At 37.7% G+C, this 24,050-nt stretch overlaps 1 protein-coding gene across 1 annotated transcript in view; it reads left to right on the forward strand.

Moving 5' to 3' along the window:
* MATN2 (matrilin 2) overlaps nucleotides 1–24,050 on the forward strand; it is a 295,468-nt gene that overhangs the window by 25,269 nt on the left and 246,149 nt on the right. The window contains exon 2 of the mRNA XM_053715235.1: nucleotides 19,015–19,134. Coding sequence (XP_053571210.1) covers nucleotides 19,029–19,134 — 106 coding nt within the window. The 5' untranslated portion in view covers nucleotides 19,015–19,028. The remainder of the gene's footprint in view (nucleotides 1–19,014; nucleotides 19,135–24,050) is intronic.

A 24,050-nucleotide genomic window follows, 5' to 3' on the forward strand; every position in this document is an offset into this window, starting at 1 on the left:
TAGCAACACAACACTAATGTATTGTTATTACAAGGTATTTACTGTCTTTTTAATAAATGTACCCCAGAACAATGCTGTTATACCCCTGCCTCACTATAGTGCTACTTTAATGATATCACAGAAGTGTAAATGTTTAAAGCAAATTAGTCTGGGATCCTTGATTAATAGTATCCAGATTGTGACATTGGTCCAATCTTTTTATTTGCTGTCATTTAAATCAGTGTAATATGAAGTCACTTCCTGATATGCTGGGAAAGAGAAAACATGAGGTTTGCATATGGTCCTGAGTGGGCAAAGTAATTATCTTTTACAGCATCAGGGTCAGAAAGGGCTATTTACGTAACAGATTATCTTTCAGTCTAGCAACATATTATTAGCAGAACAAGTTCATTTGTAATCCTTTATATCTTTATATAAGGTGCTTAACGCTGCCTCTAGGGCTGGCTCTTCAGCTATATATTTTATTTAATGGTGTTTGGCGCAATTATTTGTACTTGGATACGTTGAGGCTTAGAACCAGATGTTCACGTTGGCCTTTTAAGTTAATAAAAATATTTGTTTCCACTGAGCAAAGTAAATGTAGTACCCTAGAATGCATACATTAAAGGGACATGAAACACAATTTTTTCTTTCACGATTCAGATAGAGAATACAATTTTTAAAAAGATTTCACTTCACTTCTATTATCAAATTAGCTTTGTTCTCATGTTATTCTTTGTTAAAGAGATATCTATATAGGTAGAGTGCACATGTCTGAAGCACTATATGTGTATATGTGTATATATGTATTTACAGACATATACACACATAAATACATATGTATACATATATATATATATATATATATATATATAAAGATAAGGATGCACTCGCAGGACTTCCACAAAAACCTTTAATTTAGGAACGTTTTTGGGGTTCACAACCCCTTCATCAGCATATACAAAAGACATAAATCAAACCTTTTATAGTGTAAAAGCATCAAACACAAACCTAGTGCCCTCCTGAAAGTGCGCCAAAACTTTGAGTGTGGAACGCAAATTGCGTTCCACAGTGAAAGCCGCAACCGGAAGTTGTGATACATCACTTCCGGTTTTCGGCGATAATACAAAATTGAATCATAAAGCAAAAACAAATACACATACTATTTCGTGAGCACAAATAAACTTAGTGTCAATATATAAAAACATTTAATTTAGTGAATCCAACTGGCGAACCTGGGGCGCGATCCGATATAGATCGCAGTTTGCGGCGCAAGCGAGGGAACCGGCGTCGCCCGCAGTTTCAGCTCGCAACTCGAGCTATCCCATATAGGTCACCGTCAGATGCTAACGTGCCGTAAGTCTGACAAACCAGCGATGTCCAGAAATCTGCGTAAGTACAAATTTCTGGCGTCGCCAGTGACTTGCGGCACGTTAGAAACTGCCGGCGCCTATAAAACCTGACTAAAGTCTAAAACACCCGCACTGTCTAACACGCCTCCCTAACATAGCCCGCACTGTCTAACACGCCTCCCTAACATAGCCCGCACTGTCTAACACGCCTCCCTAACATAGCCCGCACTGTCTAACCCTCTATCCGCTATCCCCCCTCACTAGCCTAACAATAAAAAAGCTATTAACCCCTAAACCGCCGCTCCCATACCCCGCCGCCAGCTATATTATATCTATAACCCCCTAAAGTGAGCCCCTAACACCGCCGCCATCTATATTAAAATTATTAACCCCTAATGTAAGCCCCTTACACCGCCGCCATCTCTATTAAAATGATTAACCCCTAATTTAATCTACCTACCCCGCCGCCAGCTATATTATCTATATTAACCCTAAGTATATTATAGTTAATATAGGTATTACATTATATATATTAACTATATTAACCCTAATTATATTAGGGTTAATATAGTTAATATAGTTACTATAGTATTTATATTAACTATATTAACTCTATCTAACCCTAACTAAATTTATATTAAATTAATCTAATTCATTTATAAACTAAAATATTCCTATTTAAATCTAAATACTTACCTATAAAATAAACCCTAAGATAGCTACAATATAATTAATAATTACATTTTAGCTATGTTAGGGTTAATATTTATTTTACAGGTAAATTGTTAATTATTTTAACTAGGTATAATAGATATTAAATAGTTATTAACTATTTAATATCTACCTAGTTAAAATAATTACCCAATTACCTGTAAAATAAATCCTAACCTAAGTTACAAATACACCTACACTATCAATAAATTTAATAAACTACAAACATCTATCTAAAAATACAATTAAATTAACTAAACTAAATTACAAAAAAAAACAAACACTAAATTACAAAAAATAAAAAAAAAGATTGCAAGATTTTTAAGCTAATTACACCTATTCTAAGCCCCCTAATAAAATAATAAACCCCCAAAATAAAAAGAATTCCCTGCCCTATTCTAAATTAAACAAATTTCAAAGCTCTTTACCTTACCAGCCCTTAAAAGGGCCTTTTGTGGGGCATGCCCCAAAGAATTCAGCTCTTTTGCATACAACAAATACAACCCCCCCCCCCATTACAACCCACCACCCACATACCCCTATTCTAAAACCACCCAAACCCCCCTTAAAAAAGCCTAACACTACCCCCCTGAAGATCTCCCTACCTTGTCTTCACCACACCGGGCCGAACTCCTGATCCGATCCGGGCGATGTCTTCCTCCAAGCGGCAAAGAAGAATTCTTCCTCCGGCGATGTCTTCCTCCAAGCGGCAAAGAAGAATTCTTCCTCCGGCGACGTCTTCCTCCAAGCGGCAGCAAAGTCTTCATTCTTCCGGCGGCATCTTCAATCTTCTTTCTTCGCTCCGCCGCCGCGGAGCATCCATCCCGGCCGACTGCTGTACTACGAATGATGTACCTTTAAATGACGTCATCCAAGATGGCGTCCGCCGAATTCCGATTGGCTGATAGGATTCTATCAGCCAATCGGAATTAAGTTAGAAAAATCTGATTGGCTGATTGAATCAGCCAATCAGATTCAAGTTCAATCCGATTGGCTGATCGGAACAGCCAATCAGATTGAGCTCGCATTCTATTGGCTGATCGGAACAGCCAATAGAATGCGAGCTCAATCTGATTGGCTGATTGGATCAGCCAATCGGATTGAACTTGAATCTGATTGGCTGATTCAATCAGCCAATCAGATTTTTCTAACTTAATTCCGATTGGCTGATAGAATCCTATCAGCCAATCGGAATTCGGCGGACGCCATCTTGGATGACGTCATTTAAAGGTACATCATTCGTATTACAGCAGTCGGCCGGGATGGATGCTCCGCGGCGGCGGAGCGAAGAAAGAAGATTGAAGATGCCGCCGGAAGAATGAAGACTTTGCTGCCGCTTGGAGGAAGACGTCGCCGGAGGAAGAATTCTTCTTTGCCACTTGGAGGAAGACATCGCCGGAGGAAGAATTCTTCTTTGCCTCTTGGAGGAAGACATCGCCCGGATCGGATCAGGAGTTCGGCCCGGTGTGGTGAAGACAAGGTAGGGAGATCTTCAGGGGGGTAGTGTTAGGCTTTTTTAAGGGGGGTTTGGGTGGTTTTAGAAAAGGGGTATGTGGGTGGTGGGTTGTAATGGGGGGGGGGATTGTATTTGTTGTATGCAAAAGAGCTGAATTCTTTGGGGCATGCCCCACAAAAGGCCCTTTTAAGGGCTGGTAAGGTAAAGAGCTTTGAAATTTGTTTAATTTAGAATAGGGCAGGGAATTTTTTTATTTTGGGGGTTTATTATTTTATTAGGGGGCTTAGAATAGGTGTAATTAGCTTAAAAATCTTGTAATCTTTTTTTTATTTTTTGTAATTTAGTGTTTGTTTTTTTTGTAATTTAGTTTAGTTAATTTAATTGTATTTTTAGATAGATGTTTGTAGTTTATTAAATTTATTGATAGTGTAGGTGTATTTATAACTTAGGTTAGGATTTATTTTACAGGTAATTGGGTAATTATTTTAACTAGGTAGATATTAAATAGTTAATAACTATTTAATATCTATTATACCTAGTTAAAATAATTAACAATTTACCTGTAAAATAAATATTAACCCTAACATAGCTACAATGTAATTATTAATTATATTGTAGCTATCTTAGGGTTTATTTTATAGGTAAGTATTTAGATTTAAATAGGAATATTTTAGTTTATAAATGAATTAGATTAATTTAATATAAATTTAGTTAGGGTTAGATAGAGTTAATATAGTTAATATAAATACTATAGTAACTATATTAACTATATTAACCCTAATATAATTAGGGTTAATATAGTTAATATATATAATGTAATACCTATATTAACTATAATATACTTAGGGTTAATATAGATAATATAGCTGGCGGCGGGGTAGGTAGATTAAATTAGGGGTTAATCATTTTAATAGAGATGGCGGCGGTGTAAGGGGCTTACATTAGGGGTTAATAATATTAATATAGCTGGCGGCGGTATAGGGGGATTAGATTAGGGGTTAATAATTTTTATATAGGTGGCGGCGGTGTAAGGGGTCAGATTAGGGGATAGATAAGGTAGATGGCGGCGGTTTTAGGGGCTCACAGTAGGGGGTTAGTTTATGTAGATGGCGGCGGGGTCCTGGAGCGGCGGTTTAGGGGTTAATAACTTTATTAGGGATTTCGTGGGGGGGGGGGATCACGGTTGACAGGTAGATAGACATTGCGCATGCGTTAGGTGTTAGGTTTATTTTAGAAGATCGCGGTTGACAGGGAGATAGACATTGCGCATGCGTTAGGTGTTAGGTTTATTTTCTAGTTAGTTTAGGGAGTTACGGGGCTCCAATAGTCAGCGTAAGGCTTCTTACGGCTGCTTTTTGTGGCGAGGTGAAAATGGAGTAAGTTTTCTCCATTTTCGCCACGTAAGTCCTTACGCTGCATATTGGATACCAAACTGCGCTGGTTTGGTATACCTGCCTATGGCCCAAAAAACTACGGGCGACGGCAGAAATATACGCGCGTAACTTCTAGGTTACGCCGTATATAGGATACCAAATCAGCGTAAATATTGGCGTCGCCGGCTTTTGCGGGCGACGATTTATATCGGATCGACCCCTTGATGTGCAAGTATATATAGATCGCCATAGTTGTGAAACAAGCTGGCCGATCTTGTGTATATATGTATACAGGTCGCCATGGTAACAGTAGTCATGGTTTCTTTAAACAACACTCACTGGTGCTAGAATGTAGGCAACAACCTAAGGAAAATAACACATAAATGTGGTATGTGTAAGAATAAGTAATTACTTATATAAATTTGTCATAGATATAACAAGGATAAAAAATAAAAAATAAACTAAAATAACTTGTGGGGATTGTTGCAGGGCATTAATTAATAGCGCTATGACACATTATAAGTAACTGCCTGTATATTAGTAAATATAATGATAGAAAGTATCTGGTCATAGGATCGCCCTTTTATTAGAAGGCATCCGTTCAGACAGTATGTATTAGTTAGGGATATCCATAGTGGCACATGTTTATATATAGATAGAATGTATGTTGATCTTGAGTCTGTGTGATATCAGGTATCAGATCCTAAGATCGCCATTGTTGTAAAAAGGGCATCTGATCCAACCACATAAACATTGTTTAGAGATGTCAATAATGGCATATATTTATATATAAATGGAGTGTCTGTTTAACACAAGTCAGTTTGACAGAATATATATATAACCCAAATCTGGAAAGACACCATAGTATACATATAGTAAAGATCATAGTAATATACATATAGTAAAGAACACTCAGCAAATCTACACTAAATGATAGATGTTTAGAAGGCCCAAAGAGGCTAGATCAGTCTATGTGTGTCCACATAAGTTAAGCCTTACAAGGCTGCTAGATTGCAGTAGACTGTCTGTCCAGTCATCCTCTATATTAAAAAGGTGTATACAGTAGAAATGATCTGTGATGCCCATGGATTGGGTAATTGGTGCAAAAAAAGGGTAACAAAACTTATAGGGCCAGGCTTCCACAAAAGGAGAAGTAAGCAAATGCTACCACTCCATTGTGCCGTGAGTAACGGGCCTTCCCTCCCCCACGAGAAAAAGAAAGCCTGAAACTAAACGGAGCCACAATACCCCTAAGTCATACCCCAAGTAAGTGGCATTACCCTCTGGGATCACACAAGGCTCTTAAAATCCGGCGTGGTATTCAACCCTCCAGGTTGTATCATGCCCAATCTGAACATCCACTGGGCTTCACATTTAAGGAGTGCTTTGTTTCGATCTCCTCCCCAATCCAATGGAGGTATGTGGTCAATCAAAATGTAGCGTATAGAAGAAACAGGGTGGCCTTTTGTAGCACAGTGGCGTGCCACTGGTTGTTCAGAATCTCCGTGTTTCAATGCAGTTCTTATTGCATGCTGGTGATTTGCCATGCGTTCGCGTAACGTGCCAGAGGTTTTACCCACATAAAAACACGAGCATGGACAAAAGAGCAGGTATACTACGTGTGTAGTAGTACACGTAATTGAGTGCTGGATAATGTATCTCCGATTGGTATGGGGATGATGGAAAGTTCTAGTGCTTACTAGACTGTTGCAGGTTGTACAACCCAAGCATCGATAGGAACCTTTGATATTCCGTGTGGTGCCAGATGTGTAGCTTTGTTTCGGGTCAGTTTTCATTAAAAGATCTTTGAGATTAGTGCCCCTCTTGAAACCTACCATAGGTTGCAAATGCTGAGTGAATGGTAGTTTCGGGTCAGAGGACATTATGGGCCAATGTTGGTGCAAAATACGGCCTGTATTTTTAGTTGCTGGAGTGAACGTGGTGGACATGATTAATTTATTACTTGTATCCCTCTTAGGTGTAGGCTTTATCAATTCATTTTGTGTTAATGTAGATACTGTTGTCATGGTGTCTTGGATAACAGACATTTTGTACCCCCTGTTACGGAATCTCTCACCCACTCCTACCAATTGGGAGAGCCCAGTGTCGACATCAGAGTTGTTTCGCATAGTTCTGATGAACTGTGATTTCACTATGCCCTTTAATAAAGCTGGAGGGTGGCAACTGTCTGCTCTTAGTATAGAGTTTCGGTCTGTCTGCTTGTGATATAGAGTGGTGCCAGATTATTTGTGTTTTTGAAAACAGTTAAATCAAGGAAGTTGATAGTCTGTTTATTGACTGTCATTTTAAATCTCAAATTACTCGTGGCAGTGTTGTACACTTCAAACCACTCTTGGAGTTCCTCCAGGCCCCCTCGCCACACCATAAAGATGTCATCAATATATCTGTTATAACAGATAATGGATGGATTGAAAACATTCCACAGATGGAGATTTTCAAATTGGGACATGTAAATGTTAGCGTATGAGGGGGCCATGGAGGAACCCATAGCCGTACCGGCTATTAGCAAGTAAAATTTACTTTCGAACCAAAAGTAATTTTTATACAGACAGTATTCAATTAAAGATAGAAAGTATTCCTCTGGGGGACCTTCATATAGGGGGCTGCCTGTAATATGTTCCTGCACTGCTTTAAGACCCTCTACATGGGGAATAATAGTATACAGACTGTTGACGTCCAGACAGACAAGTAAATCATCCTGCTGGACGTCAACAGTCTGTATCTTGTGGATAAAGTCACTGGTGTCCATAATGTATGAGCGTATTTCCCTCACCACTGGTTGCAATAACAAATCCACAAATTGTGCTATGGGCTGTGTCAACGAGTGTCTGGCCGACACAATGGGACGGCCTGGTGGATGGTCCAACGTCTTGTGGATCTTGGGGATTGAATACAAAATGGGTGTTTTGGGACCTGGAGTGGTACAAAAATCACGTATATGTTCGGACAGAAACCCCTGTTCAAAACCCAATGCGATCAGACCATCCAACTGTGTTTTAAATCTCATAGTAGGATCATTAGGTAACTGTGTATAGGTTAGGGCATCTGTCAATTGTGTCAGAATGTCTGATCTATAATTACTATAATCCAACATAACTATGGCCCAGCCCTTATCAGCGGGCCTGATGACAATGGAAGGGTCATCCTGAAGTGTCTTAATTGCATTATGTTCATCTCTGGAGAGATTATGTTTCCATAAGGAATTTGTTCTGGCTGTGTCCAATTCTTGGGTAACTAATCTAAGAAATGTCTTAGTGCTAGGACTAATATTAACTGGTTCAAAATTGCTTGGCGTTTTACATTTAAGTTCCACCTGAGTTTTAGAAGAGGTGGATGTAGTGTTTTGAAAAAATTCCCTTATCTTCAGGGATTTGTTCAATTTGTACAAATCAAGTTTGAGATCAAAATTCAGACAAGGTCATGCTAGGCACGAATGATAACCCTTTATTAAGAACTTGATGTTCACCATCAGTAAGGGTACGTGTACTTAGATTAATAATTATGTCCTCTGTCGTGGACGTCTGGGGGGTCTGTGTCTTATACCCCGCCCGCCTAATATGGGGCCTGTGATGCCGCCCCCACCCCGGGAGTGGGTGGTTACCCCTAAAAAATGGTTGGGTATAGAATGTGGTCTGGGTTCATGACTAGAAAAATTGATTTTGGTGTCTATATGTACCAGGTGGAGTGAAGGAATTATTAGAGGGGTTCCTGTCTGTATCAGTGGATTCTCCCCCGCTAGTGTCCACTGTGTCAAAATGGACCCGTCTAACTCTCTGTCTCCTCCTAGTTTTTGTGTCTTGTGAAGATGTTAACCATTTATAAACTTTTCCTTGTGTGTAATCCTGATTTACAGTCTCAAGTTTCCTGTTCTTAAAGGTAATTAGATCAGTCTGGTATTTATCTATCTGGGATTTAATCTTAGATAACCAGTTTTCCTGAGGATCATTAGTAAGTGTAGTATTGTGTGTATTTTCAAAAGTTTGTATTTCAATTTTAACCTTACTCAAAATTACTGTGACCTCTTCAATAACAAGTAGTATTAAATCCAGAGAACACTTGTTTAGTATGAAACACCATTTCTTTCTAAACTCTGGATTATCCCGCCCAATGGTGTGCACATTATGAACCCTGAATCCACGTGGAATATGGCCTGTCCTATAATAATCTGATATGTAACTACCATGCAATGAAAGGTCAACTTCCCTTTTCTTAAGTTTAAGCAGACTATGATATAAATTAAATGGGGTCTCACCAATGGTCTTGGAGGTGGGTGCAAATAGAATCCGGATAGCGTCATCTGGGGTATATGATGCAGTGCCTGTCTGTGCTGCCACAGCCTGACAGGTTAAATCTTCAACCTGGATATCCGGATCTATAGGATTAGCTTCCTCCTGTGTCTGTGGTATAGACATGCTGTAATCAGTAGGATTAGTTACAAAAGAAAAGTCAATTCACCAGTAAATTAAATGTTATCCAGTAAATATGCAACAGAACAAAGATCAATTCACTGTTCAATGGATATTGGTCCAGAGAATATGCAACAGAAAAAAAAGTCAATGCCAAGTTGTATAGGTATTATCTGGTAAATGTATAGAAAAAAACAGGCAGAAAGCAAAAGTCAATTCATAGCTGATTAGATGTAATCCAGAAAGTGAACAGCAAAGAAGCCCACAGATAATAAGCGCTGGAGATATAGGTGAAGCAAGTCAACAAGCAAGGGGGTTCCACTGGTCACAAAATAATACAAACCAATTTCCAGCTCAGCCCACCATAGGTTAACAGCCTGGGTGCAAGTATAAAAGGCACATATAAAGATAAGGATGCACTCGCAGGACTTCCACAAAAACCTTTAATTTAGGAACGTTTTCGGGGTTCACAACCCCTTCATCAGCATATACAAAAGACATAAATCAAACCTTTTATAGTATAAAAGAATCAAACACAAACCTAGTGCCCTCCTGAAAGTGCGCCAAAACTTCGAGTGTGGAACGCAAATTGCGTTCCACAGTGAAAGCCGCAACCGGAAGTTGTGATACATCATTTAGTTTTAAATAGGATTAATTTAGTTAATAAGAGTAATTTTTATTTAGATTTATTAAAATAATATTTAAGTTAGGGGGGTGCTAGGGTTAGTGTTAGACTTAGGTTTAGGGGTTAATTAGTTTAATATAGATGGCGGCGGTATAGGGGGGCAGGATAGGGGTTAATAAATTTATTATAGGTGGCGACGGTGTAGGGGGGGCAGATTAGGGGTTAATAAGTTTAATATAGGTGGCGGCGGGGTCTGGGAGCGGCGGTTTAGGGGTTAAACAATTTATTTAGTTGCGGCGGGGTACGGGATCGGCAGGATAGGGGTTAATACATTTATTATAGGTGGCGGTGGTATAGGGGGGGCAGGATAGGGGTTAATAGCTAATAGGTATTATGTAGGTGGCGGAGGGGTCCGGGAGTGGCGGTTTAGGGGTTAATACATTTATTATAGTTGCGGCGGGGTCCGGGAGCGGCGGTTTAGGGGTTAATATATTTATTATAGTTGCGGCGGGGTCTAGGAGCGGCGGTTTAGGGGTTAATAACTTTAGTTGCGGGGGGCTCCGGGGGCGGCGGTATAGGGGGTAGAACAGTATAGTATAGTGTGGGTGCTTAGTGACAGCTTATCAATAAAGCTGTAGAAAAGCCGAAGAGCAGCGAGATCGGATGAGTGATAACTATCACAGTCCGCTGCTCATCGCCCCGTACTTGGTGCGCAGCTTTTTGACAGCTTTATTGATAACTTTGGCGAACGTATTCAGGTCCGCGTCGGCAATGTGAGGCGAGCTTAGGCGAGCGTATTGGGGCCGGCGAAGGCAGGTACGTACGGAGCTTGATAACTAGAGGCCAATGAGACAGAAAGTACATGTGGGCCATATAAATAACACTGTGTTCAGGCACAGGGGGTTATTTAAGATTTAGCACAAAACAATGCTAAATTTAAGACAATAGATAATAAACAGTCACAGTCATGTGATCAGGGGGCTGGAAGAAGGTTCCTAGATACAAGGTAATCACAGAGGTAAAATGTATATTAATATAACTGTGTTGGTTATGCAAAAATGGGGAATGAATAATAAAAGGATTATCTATCTTTTAAAACAATAATAATTCTATGGCAGACTGTCCCTTTAAGGGGTTAAAGGGACAGTCAAGCCCAAAAAAACTTTCATGTCTCAAATAGGGCATGTCATTTTAAACAACTTTCCATTTCACTTTTATCACCAATTTTGCTTTGTTCTCTTGGTGTTCTTAGTTGAAAGCTAAACCTAGGAAGGCTCATATGATAATTTCTAAGCTTTTGAAGGTCGCCTCTTATCACATGGTTTTTTTATTTTATTTTCACAACAGGGGAGAGCTAGTTCATGTGAGCCATATAGATAACGTGATCACGCCCGTGGCTTGTGGCACTAATTGGCTAAAATGAAAGTTAATAGATAATAAATAAAATGTCATGTGATCAGGGGGTTGTCTGATGATGCTTAGATACAAGTTAATCACAGAGGTAAAAAGTATATTATTATAACTGTGTTGGTTATGCAAAACTGAGGAATGGGTAATAAAGGGATTATCTATCTTTTTAATCAACAAAAATTCTGGTATTGACTGTCCTTTTAATAAAGTGTTTGTGTATTTACTGTAAATATTTCACATTCCAATGTTTTGCACATAGCAAGTATTGCACATAGCAAGTATTTTATATATAGGTATAGATATATATTGTACCAAAATACCATCAGATATATGTGGAATGTAAAATATTAATATATTCATGTCAGGTTAGCACATTTGAGAATATGTGATCGGGTTTGCGTGCGACTAGGGTGGGTTTTATTCTAATTTTTTTGCTCCATTGACTTCTATGGGGGAATACGCTAACGCGGTCGTGATATTGGCTTTTTGTGTGCATAGGGTTAGCGCATGAGCAAAAACTTTTTACTTTCATCTTGTAATATGAGTACTACCTAACGCTCGAAAAATGCTTACTTGTAGTGGAGTTAGCTCGCGAGCGGGAGCGATAAATACCACTCCACTCGTAATCTGGCCCAGTATTGACTATAGGAAGGCTATGTAAACATAGCCAACTGTAGACATTACACTCCCAGTCAGAGGTAGCATAGATAAGTAATAAAATGTTTATTTTTAGTTGTTCTTTTTAAGTATTGGGCTTTGGTATACAGAAACAAGTTAAGGAAGCATGTGTAAGTGATAAAATAAAGATAGCTGATTTTCCTGCAAGATATGCCAATTTTAATGAGTTGTGGTGTCAAAGAACAAAACCAGCTATTTTATATACAAAAATAAACCCAAAGGAACAATGTCTAATGCATTTTATACTCTGCTGTTGGGATAGCTAGTAATTGGAAACACATTAAGAGGAAACACATTTTTTAAACACTGTCCCTTTAACACTTAACAAGCTGACAGTTCTATAAACAACACATTTGTTTACTATTGGCCGTGTAGCAACAAGATAATCTGTTATTAGTATAAAGGCTGACCTAATTGCGCTATAATGCAGGGATAGCTTCCAATTGGTAAATATGCTACTTCTAACACAGGCCTCAATGAATGAAAGTTCCACAAGGCAGCAAGATATTCAAATCCATTGCCATGTCAAGAAAGCTGGCCAAATATTCCGAGCAGCTGACATCAGTGTTTAAAGGCAGCATTGCCAAAAGGCGTTTTACTATTCAGCGCAATGGGTGGCGATATATTCCAAGCAGCATCGCCACCTACATCGACTATGTAAAGTAAAGGATCCCTTTTATATATATCAATCAACCAAGTAAGCATACTGCAGCCTACAATAATAAACCCTAATCCACCATAACCCCCATTGTTGTTAACCCCTACAAAAAACCTAATATAATAAATGCCCTGAAAAAAGCATACGTGATTATAGCTCATTTTCTAAAAAAAACTTTATTCTAGAAAAAACCTAATCTAAAAAATGCCCTAAAAAGGGCATAAGTGATTTTAGCTCTTTTTCTAGAAAAAAACCTATACTAAACTCCCCCCCCTCAAAAAAAAACCTAAGACTAAACCCCACATTTTGAATTTACCATTTTGGCTCCTTTTGGGGGCAGCGGCAGATCCATGGTGTCGTCATCTTGCACTGGTCCCCGGACAGCGCTCCTGGACCCGCTTGGGTGATCATCCTCTTTTCTTCCACCTGATCTGTCTTCATGGTGTCACTGCAGCACACAATAATTGAATGCAAGGTTCCACCTTATAAACGGGTCCCCTTACATAACTATTTGATGATTTTTTAATTCTAATTCAAATCAGCCAATATAATGAAATCTTTTTCTATTGGCTGATTTGAATTGGAAATAAAAAATCAGCCAATAGAAATGCAAGGGCACCCCTATATAAGGGGAACCTTGTATTCAATCTTCAATGTGCTGTGGTGAAGGCATGAAGACAGATGGGGTTGAAGAAACAAAGTGGACCATCAAAGAAAATCAAGGAGCACCACTAAGGACCCACCACTGCTCCCCAAAGGAGCCAGATTCAAGATGGTGAGTACAAAATTTGGAGTTTAGCATTAGGTTGTTTTTTGGGGGGGAGGGGCGGGTTTGCAAAAGAGCTATAAACTGACTTAAACTGCAGCACTACCCAACAAATCCCCTTTTCAGGGTGACATTTAGATTAGGTTTTTTTTAAAGATAGGTTAATTTAGTTTCAGTATATGGTTTGTTTAGGGTACTTTAGTTTTAGGATAGGGTTTTTGTTAGTATTCTTAATTATTTTTGGTATTTTTTTCTAATTATAGTGTTTTTCATTTTTTGTAACTTAGGGTGATTTTAGGTTAGGGGTTTGGGGGTTAGCTTTTAGGGGCTTAAGTAGTGTTGGGGTTAGCGGCTGTGGCATTTTAGGGGTAATAGGTTAGGGGGTTTAATGTTGTGGGGTTTGTGGTGGTTTAAGGATTAATAGTGTAGGGGTAATAGTGATGGGGTTATAGAAGATTAGGGATTAATAGTGTAGCAGGGTAATTTGCAATGGTGGATGTGGTGGATTAGGAGTTAATAGTGTTGTGGCATTAGGTTGCACTGGGGTGAGGGTGCATAAAAGGTTAATAGTTTAGAGGCACATTATATGTATATGCAAAGTTTTATTTCTATGTATTTTCTTGTATAATGCATATTATTTTAATTATATTGATTTTAAAAATATTTTTTTTCTTTTTCTTAAAAAACAATATGTTTTTTTTTCCATTATATAAATATATTATTAAAGTCAGTAGCCACAACTTTAAATTTTTACATAACTGCATTTGTTTAACTTTGCAATCTTAAACATTATGCAGTTATGTAAAACTATAAAACTAAGATGCCACTACTGTCTTTAATAACATATTTATATAATGAAAATAACTTTTATTGTTTAAAACACACACACACACACACACACAAAAAAAAAGCCTCTTTAAAATCGATATAATACTTAAAATACATAGTATCCCATTGTACAATAGGATACATATACATGAAACATTGCATATACATGTATCAACATCGCTCCTATAGTTTTAATAGGAAGTATTTTTCTTTGTTAGCAAGGTAGATTGCAGACTTGGCTTAGACGTAGGCTGAGCATTCCATGGAAGTAACCTGCATTTTAATTGGGAAAAATTGACAGTAGTTATGTTCAGGTTTTCAGCCATATTTGTCTTGCCATCTTTTCAGTGGCGAGATTTTCCAGTGTGAGGAATTTAGTGTAGGTACACAAAAACTAAGGTTACACAGGGATTATTTGAAGTGTTCCTACAGAGAAACCTCTTTTTGTTTCAGCACTGTCTGTGTTGTGTAGGAACCCCCTCCACTGATGTTGTAGATGAGTGGCAATGTTTTGAATATCAGGGCCACAGAAAGTAATTGCCAAAAAGTTACAGAAAATGGAGCCCTAAAACCTTAATCCTCAATAAAGGAAATGCATGTATATTTATTTTCTCTTTTTAAAAAAATAATCAATAGGAATTAATAAACTGACAATATAAGATTATAAATGAAACATTATCCATGCTATGTTTGGTCAACCAAACACTTTAAATAAAAATACAATATATTGATTAAAAAGACAACCTTCATTGTATAAAAAAGCTAAATTTGCTTCATTCAATAACCCTTGCTTTTTGTAGATAAGCACTGTGTGCATTGATTAAATTGGACCGCAAAGCCTTTCTTGTCCTTCTTAAAAAGAAGTTACTAGAACTACTTAAGGTCACTTCAGGATATTATATGAACAATTATTATATACCTGTTAATTTGCCATAAATGAATTTAGCACAAACAAAGTTATGATGTCCGTAATTGGCTAAGTTCACAAAATTATTCAGCCGTGTATATGCATGAATCCAGATCCGCAATACATGAACAGTTGGCACTGTTTGAAATACCAAACAAGATAATCCACCACATCGCCTCCTCCCAAAATGTGACTTTGGATCATTCATTAAATAGGGTAGCTATGTTTATATTTTACTTTTTAATGATTATATCATTTTTTAGCAATATAAAAGTCTGAAACAGCCATATATTTGATTTTCTCTATAACACCATGGGGCATATTTATCAAGCCCTATATGGAGCTTGATGCCCCTTGTTTCTGGCGAGCCTTCTCGCCCCCTGCTAGCACCGATTGGCCGCGAATCTGCAGGGGGCGGCATTGCACCAGCAGTTCACAAGAACCGCTGGTGCAATGATAAATGCAGACAGTGTATGGTGTTGGCATTTATCGATGAGCGGTGCACATGATACGTTACTTCATATCATGTCCGCTCGCACATTGATAAATTTACCCCATATATAAATGTGTTTTATTTTAATGATAACTTGGAAAATGAAATAGTTTAAAACACTGTGAACCTTTCTTATTGCACAAAGTACACTTTAACAATTAGCCTATTGTTAATTCTTTGTCAGTATTTTTATAAATATGATGGAATTTTATGAACTAAGTGCAAAAAGGTCAGTTTTCTTTATAAACTCTCCATGAAACACCTAAAAAAGCTTCATGTCCACAGGGTACCATTATGTACAGTTCCGCCTAGTAATATAACAGATTTCTGCATTGAATTGCAGGCCCTTCTGGTACAAGGGGGGGGGGGGGGGGCTAAGAGAAATATCAAGAGTTCTACATTTAAAAAAAAAAAAAAAAAAAAGGAAAAAAAACCATGGAACTGGCTGAAAAGTGGACATATGCAAATCACATTTCTTTTTTCTAAAATGAAAAAAAAAAAAAAAGAAAACATGACCAAGGGCCAATGTCTAATGTAGAAACCAGGCAATGGATTTTGCAGCCTGGCTGCCAGTTATAACATATAAACGATTTAATATTCACGTTGGCATGTAACATTTTAATGCTTCCTCCGAATACACCAACTTATAGTATGATTTGGGGGAGGCAGGTATCTGATATTAGATCTTCATTCATTGCATGTGTCATGTTTGAGTGATGTGAATACAACACATTTCAAATTTACTAACATAAAATAAATCCCTCTTAATATTTAATGACTACAGGCAGTCGTTTAAAAGTTCAACAGATTTTACCACTATTTGAGATTTTAGTTATTTGGAAAATTTGTTTTCCAAAAAATGTTAAGAACTTGCAAAGTTGACTCAAAACTTACAACGTCGTAAGATATAGCAAAATCTCCTTTTTAACAGGGTCTGGAAAACAGAAAAAAATTGTTGAAAAATTTCCAATGTTTTTAAAGGGAGGATATTTCCTTATATCCTATTTGCAATCCAAAACCGACAGAGGTTATACAATGTATAGTACAGAGAGATCACATTGGTAAACAGATTTCTTAGGAGCCTGGGCACATTTAGATTTTCCAATAAAAATATAACATTTTTTACAAGTCTGTATTCTTACATAAAATCAGTATGCACAGTTTAACGCCATAGCCATTGCTTTTTTATCTTTCTTTCTTTCTTTCTTTCTTTCTTTCTTTCTTTCTTTCTTTCTTTCTTTCTTTCTTTCTTTCTTTCTTTCTCTCTCTCACTATTTTTCTTTCTTTCTCTCTTTCTCTCTCTTTCTCTCTCTATTTTTCTTTCTCTTGCTCTTTCTTTCTTTCTCTCTCTCTCTCTCTCTTTTTCTTTCTCTCTCTCTCTCTCTCTCTCTCTCTCTTTCTCTCTCTTTCTTTCTTTCTTTCTCTCTATTTCTGTTTCTCTCTCTCTATTTCTTTCTCTCTTTGTTTCTCTCGTTCTTTCTTTCTCTCTCTCTCTCTCTCTTTCTTTCTTTCTCTCTATTTCTGTTTCTCTCTCTCTTTCTCTCTATTTCTTTCTCTGTTTGTTTCTCTCGCTCTTTCTTTCTTTCCCTCTCTCTCTCTTTCTCTCTCTTTATTTCTCTCCCTCTCTCTCTCTTGATCTATGTTTCTTTCTTTCTCTCTATTTATCTTTCTCTTTCTCTCTCTCTCTCTTTATCTATGTTTATTTCTTTCTCTCTATTTATCTTTCTCTTTCTCTCTCTCTCTCTCTTTCTCTCTATTTCTTTCTCTCTTTGTTTCTCTCTCTCTCTCTCTCTCTCTCTCTCTCTCGTTCTTTCTTTCTTTCCCTCTCTCTCTCTTTTTCTCTCTCTCTCTTTCTTTCTCTCTCTTTCTTTCTCTCCCTCTCTCTCTCCCTTTATCTATGTTTCTTTCTTTCGCTCTCTCTCTCGCTTTCACTTTCTTTTGTTCTTTCATTCTCTCTTTCTTTATTTTGTTCTTCCTTTCTTTTTCTCTCTATCTTCTCTCTCTCTTTCTCCTACTGATCATGTGCAAGAGTGCACAGTATATACATATTGCTGTCACATGATACAGCCTCCTAATTTTATTCTGTTATCAATTTTGCTTAGTTCTGTTAATTTCCTTTGTTAAAGAGTAAACCAAGGTGAACTCAGGAGTGTGCACATGTCTTTAGTCATCTGGCAGTATTGTTTGCAATTAATGCTTAAAACATGTGCACACTTCTGAGCTCCTTTCAGCCAACCTAGGTTTACTCTGCAACAAAGGATGCAAAGACAGCAAAGCAAATTTGATAATAGGAGTAAATTAGAAAGATGTTTAAAATTGACTTTACTGTCCCTTTAACACCACCCCCTTTGAGAGGCTTATGTGGCTCATTCACATGTAAGTATAGCAGTAGAAATAACTGACCCTGCAACATTCTACACAATAATTGCTCAGATCAGAGTACAAGCTCATTTATATCTCTTTATATTTTAGGTTCAGCACCCTGGACAACTCTTGCTAATTGGTGGCTACATTTAGCCACCAATAAGTGAGCATAACCCAGGTTCTGAATTAAAATTGGGCTGGCTTCTAAGCTCTACATTCTTGCTTTTTAAATAAAGATAGCAAGAGAACGAAGAACATTTTATAATAGGAGTCAATTAGAAAGTTGCTTAAAATTGCACGTTCTATTAGAATCATTAAAGAGACAATTTGGGTTTAGTATCCCTTTAATTGGCCATAGCAAAAGAGACCAGGTAAATTAACTCCACTAGTGTTTTCAATTGATATATCCCTTAGATACTCTAGATTTGTAAAACATTATACATTATGCTAAAATGATATTGTTAATGTATTTAAACATTTGTATATAGATTTGTTTTTGCAATACAGTGTTAAATTGCTGATCTATCCTCTGCATAGATAACATGGACTTTCAGGTTAAATAAATGTATTAAAGGGACAGTACACTGTAAAATTGTTTTTTCATTAATGTATTTTCAATGACTTGTTATACCAGCTTTATAAAATGTTTGATAAATTGCACTTTCATTTACCACTGGGAGTGTAATTTCTTCTGCTAGATGTGTTAACATAGCTTACCAATAGCCTATACTCCAGTATAGAAGCTTTCAGTGTAGGTGGTGATACCACAGGCTAATTTAGCTATTTTGTAAACAATTTAATGCACTCCAGCAGGTAAAAATGGATCATTGGAAACAATTTAAAGGGAAGAATTTTGGGGGGTAAACTGTCCCTTTAATTCTGATGATATCATATTTATTTGATTTAAGTATCTGGTTAAATATTGGTATGTTGATAGTTAGAATATAGGTAATATTGTAGTTTATATTAATTATCATTTATTTCTAGTTTTGTTTCTAGATATGAGTCTTATAAGGTTTTGCATCTTCTTGTCGTCACTTGCCCTGATTGTGGAAGGAAGACAAAAGCGTCAGTTGGGAGGTGGCAGATATGACCCTATACAGCTTAGTAAGTATATTAGCACCAATATCAATCAAATGGCAGCATATGTGGCCATTAAAGGGGGAGTGCACTGTAAATTTGTTTCCCCATCAGTGTGTTTCCAATTACTTATTATGCCAGCTGCAGAGTATAACATTTAGGGGAAAGTGTTCCTTTAGGTGCTTTTTATATGAAATAGTTGTTTTTGTTGCTCCTGCTGAGCTTTGTCTTGCTCCTGCTGAGCTTGCAGGGAGAAAATACATTATATCATCACTCTCTTGACACATAAATCTTTATTTTATATTTGTCTGTATGTACAAAGTCCATTATTTAGGGCCTGATGATCAAATGATTCTCCAACTTGGATAGAATTTGCAGTGCAGATTTCACAGGGGCTGAACTCACTGAATGCTTAAAAGAAAAAGGGTGGAACTCTCCAGCATGGCAAGATCTCCCTCGTTTCTGTATATGAAGGAGAGACAAGCCTAGTGCAATATAGCACTGCATGGTATGAGAGTTTTATTACAGTTACACTTTGTGCATTGTATTTTATATTACTTTACACTTCAGATAGGGTCCTTTCACTGTTTTTACTTTTATACTTTGCACTTTCTATTTTATATTTTAATACATTTAGATCAAGCAGTGATTTTACAAATTCTGATGATGTTCGGTTTAGGGGTTAATAACTTTATTAGAGTGGCGGCAAGGTTCGGTCAGCAGATTAGGGGTTAATAAGTGTAGGTAAGGTAGCGGCGACGTTGGGGGGGGGCAGATTAGGGGTTAATAAATATTATGTAGGTGTCGGCGATGTTAGGGGCAGCATATTAGGGGTTCATAGGGATAATGTAGGTGGCGGCGATGTGCGGTTGGCAGATTAGGGGTTAAAAATATTTATTATAGTGGCGGCGATGTGTGGGGCCTCGGTTTAGGGGTACATAGGTAGTTTATGGGTGTTAGTGTACTTTAGAGCACAGTAGTTAAGAGCTTTATGAACCGGCGTTAGCCCAGAAAGCTCCTAACTACTGACTTTTTTCTGCGGATGGAGTCTTGTCGGTAGAGGCTCTACCGCTCACTTCAGCCAAGACTCTAAATACCAGCGTTAGGAAGATCCCATTGAAAAGATAGGATACGCAATTGGCGTTAGGGGATCTGCGGTATGGAAAAGTTGCGGCTTGGAAGTGAGCGTTAGACCCTTTCCTGGCTGACTCTAAATACCAGCGTGCAGCCAAAAGCAGCGTTAGGAGCCCTTAACGCTGCTTTTGACGGCTAACGCCAAACTCTAAATCTAGGCGTAAATTACGGAAAATAGCAAACGAAAGTATCAAAAATAAAAAAGAATTACCGCTAATCTAATAGCCCTATCATAATAAAAAAGCCCATCCAAAATAAAAAAAAAACATAGACTACAATAAACTACCAATGGCTCTTAAAAGGGCCTTTTGTGGGGCATTGCCCCAAAGATAATAGCTCTTTTACCTGTGAAAAAAATACAAAGACCCCCCCAACAGTAAAACCCACCACCCAACCATCTCCCCAAAATAAAAAACCTAAATCTAGAAAACCTAAGCTACCCATTGCCCTGAAAGGGGCATTTGGATGGGCATTGCCCTTAAAAGGGCATTTAGCTCTTTTACTGCCCAAACCCCAATCTAAAAATAAAACCCACCCAAAAAAACCTTAAAAAAAACCTAACACTAACCCCAAGACGATCCACTTACAGTTTTTGAAGTCCAGCTTGAACGATCTTCATCCCGGCGGACAAGTCCTCATCCAGGTGGCGAGAAGCCTCTATAATCTTCATCCCGGCGGAGAAGTCCTCATCCAAGCGGCGAGAAGTCTTCATCCAGGCGGCCTCTTCAATCTTCATCCAGGCAGCATCATCTATCTTGATCCCGGTGGCGTGGAGCAGGTCCATCCTGAAGACATCCGGCGCGGAGCATCCTTTTCATACGGTCACCACCGTATACTGAATCTTCAATGCAAGGTGCGCTATTTAAAATGACGTCCCTTGCATTCCTATTTGCTGAAAGATTTGAATCAACCAATAGAATTAGAGCTGCTAAAATCCTATTGGCTGTTCAAATCATTTGTTATTTTGTGTAATGTATTTTTTAGGGGGTGTTTATTTTTCTTTTGTAGGAAAAGAGCTATTATTTTTAGGGCAATGCCCTACAAAATGCCCTTTTAAGGGCCCTTGGTAGTTTGGGGGGTGGGCGTTTGTATAGTGTTATGGGGTGTTTTTTTATTTTTTGTAGCAAAAGAGCTGTTTAAGGCCCTTTTAAGGGCCCCCAAAAGGCCCTTTTAAGGGCCCTTGGTAGTTTAGGGGGTGGGGGTTTGTATACTTTTAGGGGGTGTTTGTTTTTGTAGCAAAAAATATGTTTAACTTAGGGCAATGCCCTACAAAAATCCCTTTTAAGGGCTATTGGTAGTTTAGCATTTAGGGGTAGGGTTAGGTGTAGGGGTTAATAGTTTAATTTGGGTTTTTTGCGATGTGGGGGGCTGGCAGTTTAGGGGTTAATAGGTTTATTTAGTTAATTGTAAGTTTAGTTTAGCTTTATTTTAATTATGTTAAAGTTAGGGGGTGTTAGGGTTAGGGTTACATTAGGGTTGGGGTTATGTTAGGGTTAGGGGTTAATATAGTTTAATTTAGGTTGTTGCGATGTGGGGGGCTGGCGGTTTAGTGGTTAATAGGTTTATTTAGTGGTAGTGATGTGGGAGGCCAGAGGTTTAGGGGTTAATAGCTTTATTTAGTTGCAGCGATGTTGGGGAGTGGCGGAATAGGGGTTAATAGATATATTATAGTGTGGGCAATGTTGGGGTGCAGGGGAATAGGGGTTAATAACTTTAGTATAGTGGCGGCAATATCGGGAACGGCAGATTAGGGGTTAATACCTTTATTTAGGTGGCGGCGATATCGGGAGCGGCAGATTAGGGAGCTTTTCTTTCCGCGATCGCAGGTGTTAGACTTTTTTCTGACCTGCTCTCCCCATTGATGTCTATGGGGAAAGCGTGCACAAGCACGTCAAACACAGCATTTTTTTTTGTTGCAGTATGGAGCTCAACGCAACCATATCGCCCACACAAGCCTGGTTTTTTAAACCTTGTAATGGCAGCAATATAGAGGATTAAATAACTCCACTTTTGTTGCGTTCGCTAATTTTCCTATAGCGCTCAAAACTCGTAATCTAGCCGAAAGTGAGTTATTTCTAAAAGTGTTTAGTTGAAACTCTGAATTGAAACTTTCCCTATCAGGATATCTAGGGTATCTAACCCTCTCATAACTCATATTTGGATTTTGATTCCTATTATATCCATAATAGTTGTGATTTCTATTACAATTCTGAAATCTTCTATTTTTGTTCTTATTTTATTTTTCTAACTAATTTTTTTTTTTGTTAGTGCTTGTTCTAAATTCAACATCAGATCTGATATTTTATCTTGGGCAGATATGCTATTATATGGGATACTATCATCTCTCATGTCTAGAAATTTGTTATCCCTGAAGTCAAAAATATCTTCCAATATGTAGGTAACAACTCAGCAGCTAGCAGTAAATGAAGGAAATTTAAAACAATATAAAAAGATAAAGTAGTGCGCTAAAGTTAGAGATATCAAACACCTTACAATAAACAAATCCTTCTATTTGTTCAAATACAATATATGCAATAAAATTGATAGTAAGGGTGCTAACAGCAACAATATCAATTAGTATATCCAATCTTTACACAGAAATTAATTTTAAAAAGCATTTATTCATATGTAATTGTACTTCAAAAATATTGGGACGTTTCCCTTAATTGTATATATGTATATACACACATAATATACCAAATCAATAAAAATTAAAACCAAACAGCAAAAAGCAACAGACTTGGAGAAAAGCAACAGGCTTAGTGTAAAAAACCAACAGTCTCGTTACTATTTTCCAGTTTAAAAGGCAACAGTCTTGTTACTATTTTCCCATTGGGAGTATCCGTTAGGCCAGAAGAACATACATTAGTAACTCATTAGCAATATGATGTTTAAAGCAATTTAGCATTCGGTGTGAGCAGCGTCTATCAGTATACCACCTATGAACTCTTTACATACGTGTCAGTTCCAAAAAAGGAAAGTTAGAGATTACCTCCAATTCAGTCCATCCGGTTATACAGTCTCTACAATTTTACTCATACCTGGGCTCCTATGCCGCTGGGGAGTTCCAAAGAGGAATGTGTCAGCTTAGTTGGTTTCTTCACAACCGCGAGTTCACCCCACGTGACCGATGGCGTCTGACATCACGGGTGACACTCGTGGGACTTTCTTTAAAAAAGCCATGACAATTCCTGCATACAAAAAGTGCTGTTGTGTAAAAGGTGCTGTTATGCACACCTCTCCGTAGCAGTAGATGCCTCATCTGCACTTAGTGCTACGCACCCAGGGAGTATTTTAGTAAATGCTGTGGGAAAATCCAAATTAACCAGGGTTAAAAAGTCTGTTCAATAAATTCAATAATGTGGTGTCAAACAGTAATGTGAGCCACAACTTTTGACGCGTTTCGCCCTTTCCAGTGCTTTTTCAAGATAAGTGTGGGTGATGGTTTTTACTCTTTTAAAGATCCTTCTTAATCCTTATTGGTTCAATTTTTCAGTTGAAACTTCCCAATTGTTTAGATTAAAGGTGGTATTGATGTAATGTTCCATTAAGGTGGTATACTTATGGTTAAAGTTGCTTTTGCAAGTATTTATTAGACACTACAATATTTATACCTGATGTAACCCTCATAGCCAAATATTAAACTATAAATACATACATTACGAGCGGGATATATACATATTGTTGATACAAACTATAAACCAATCTATATGGGGATGTTGCGCAGAGATGAAACTACTTATATAAACATATTCTCTAATGTATATAACGTGATCAGAATAATTAAAGCTTACAAATAAAAAGATGTA

This window comes from Bombina bombina, chromosome 5 (assembly GCF_027579735.1).
Source record: "Bombina bombina isolate aBomBom1 chromosome 5, aBomBom1.pri, whole genome shotgun sequence".
Taxonomy (NCBI): domain Eukaryota; kingdom Metazoa; phylum Chordata; class Amphibia; order Anura; family Bombinatoridae; genus Bombina; species Bombina bombina.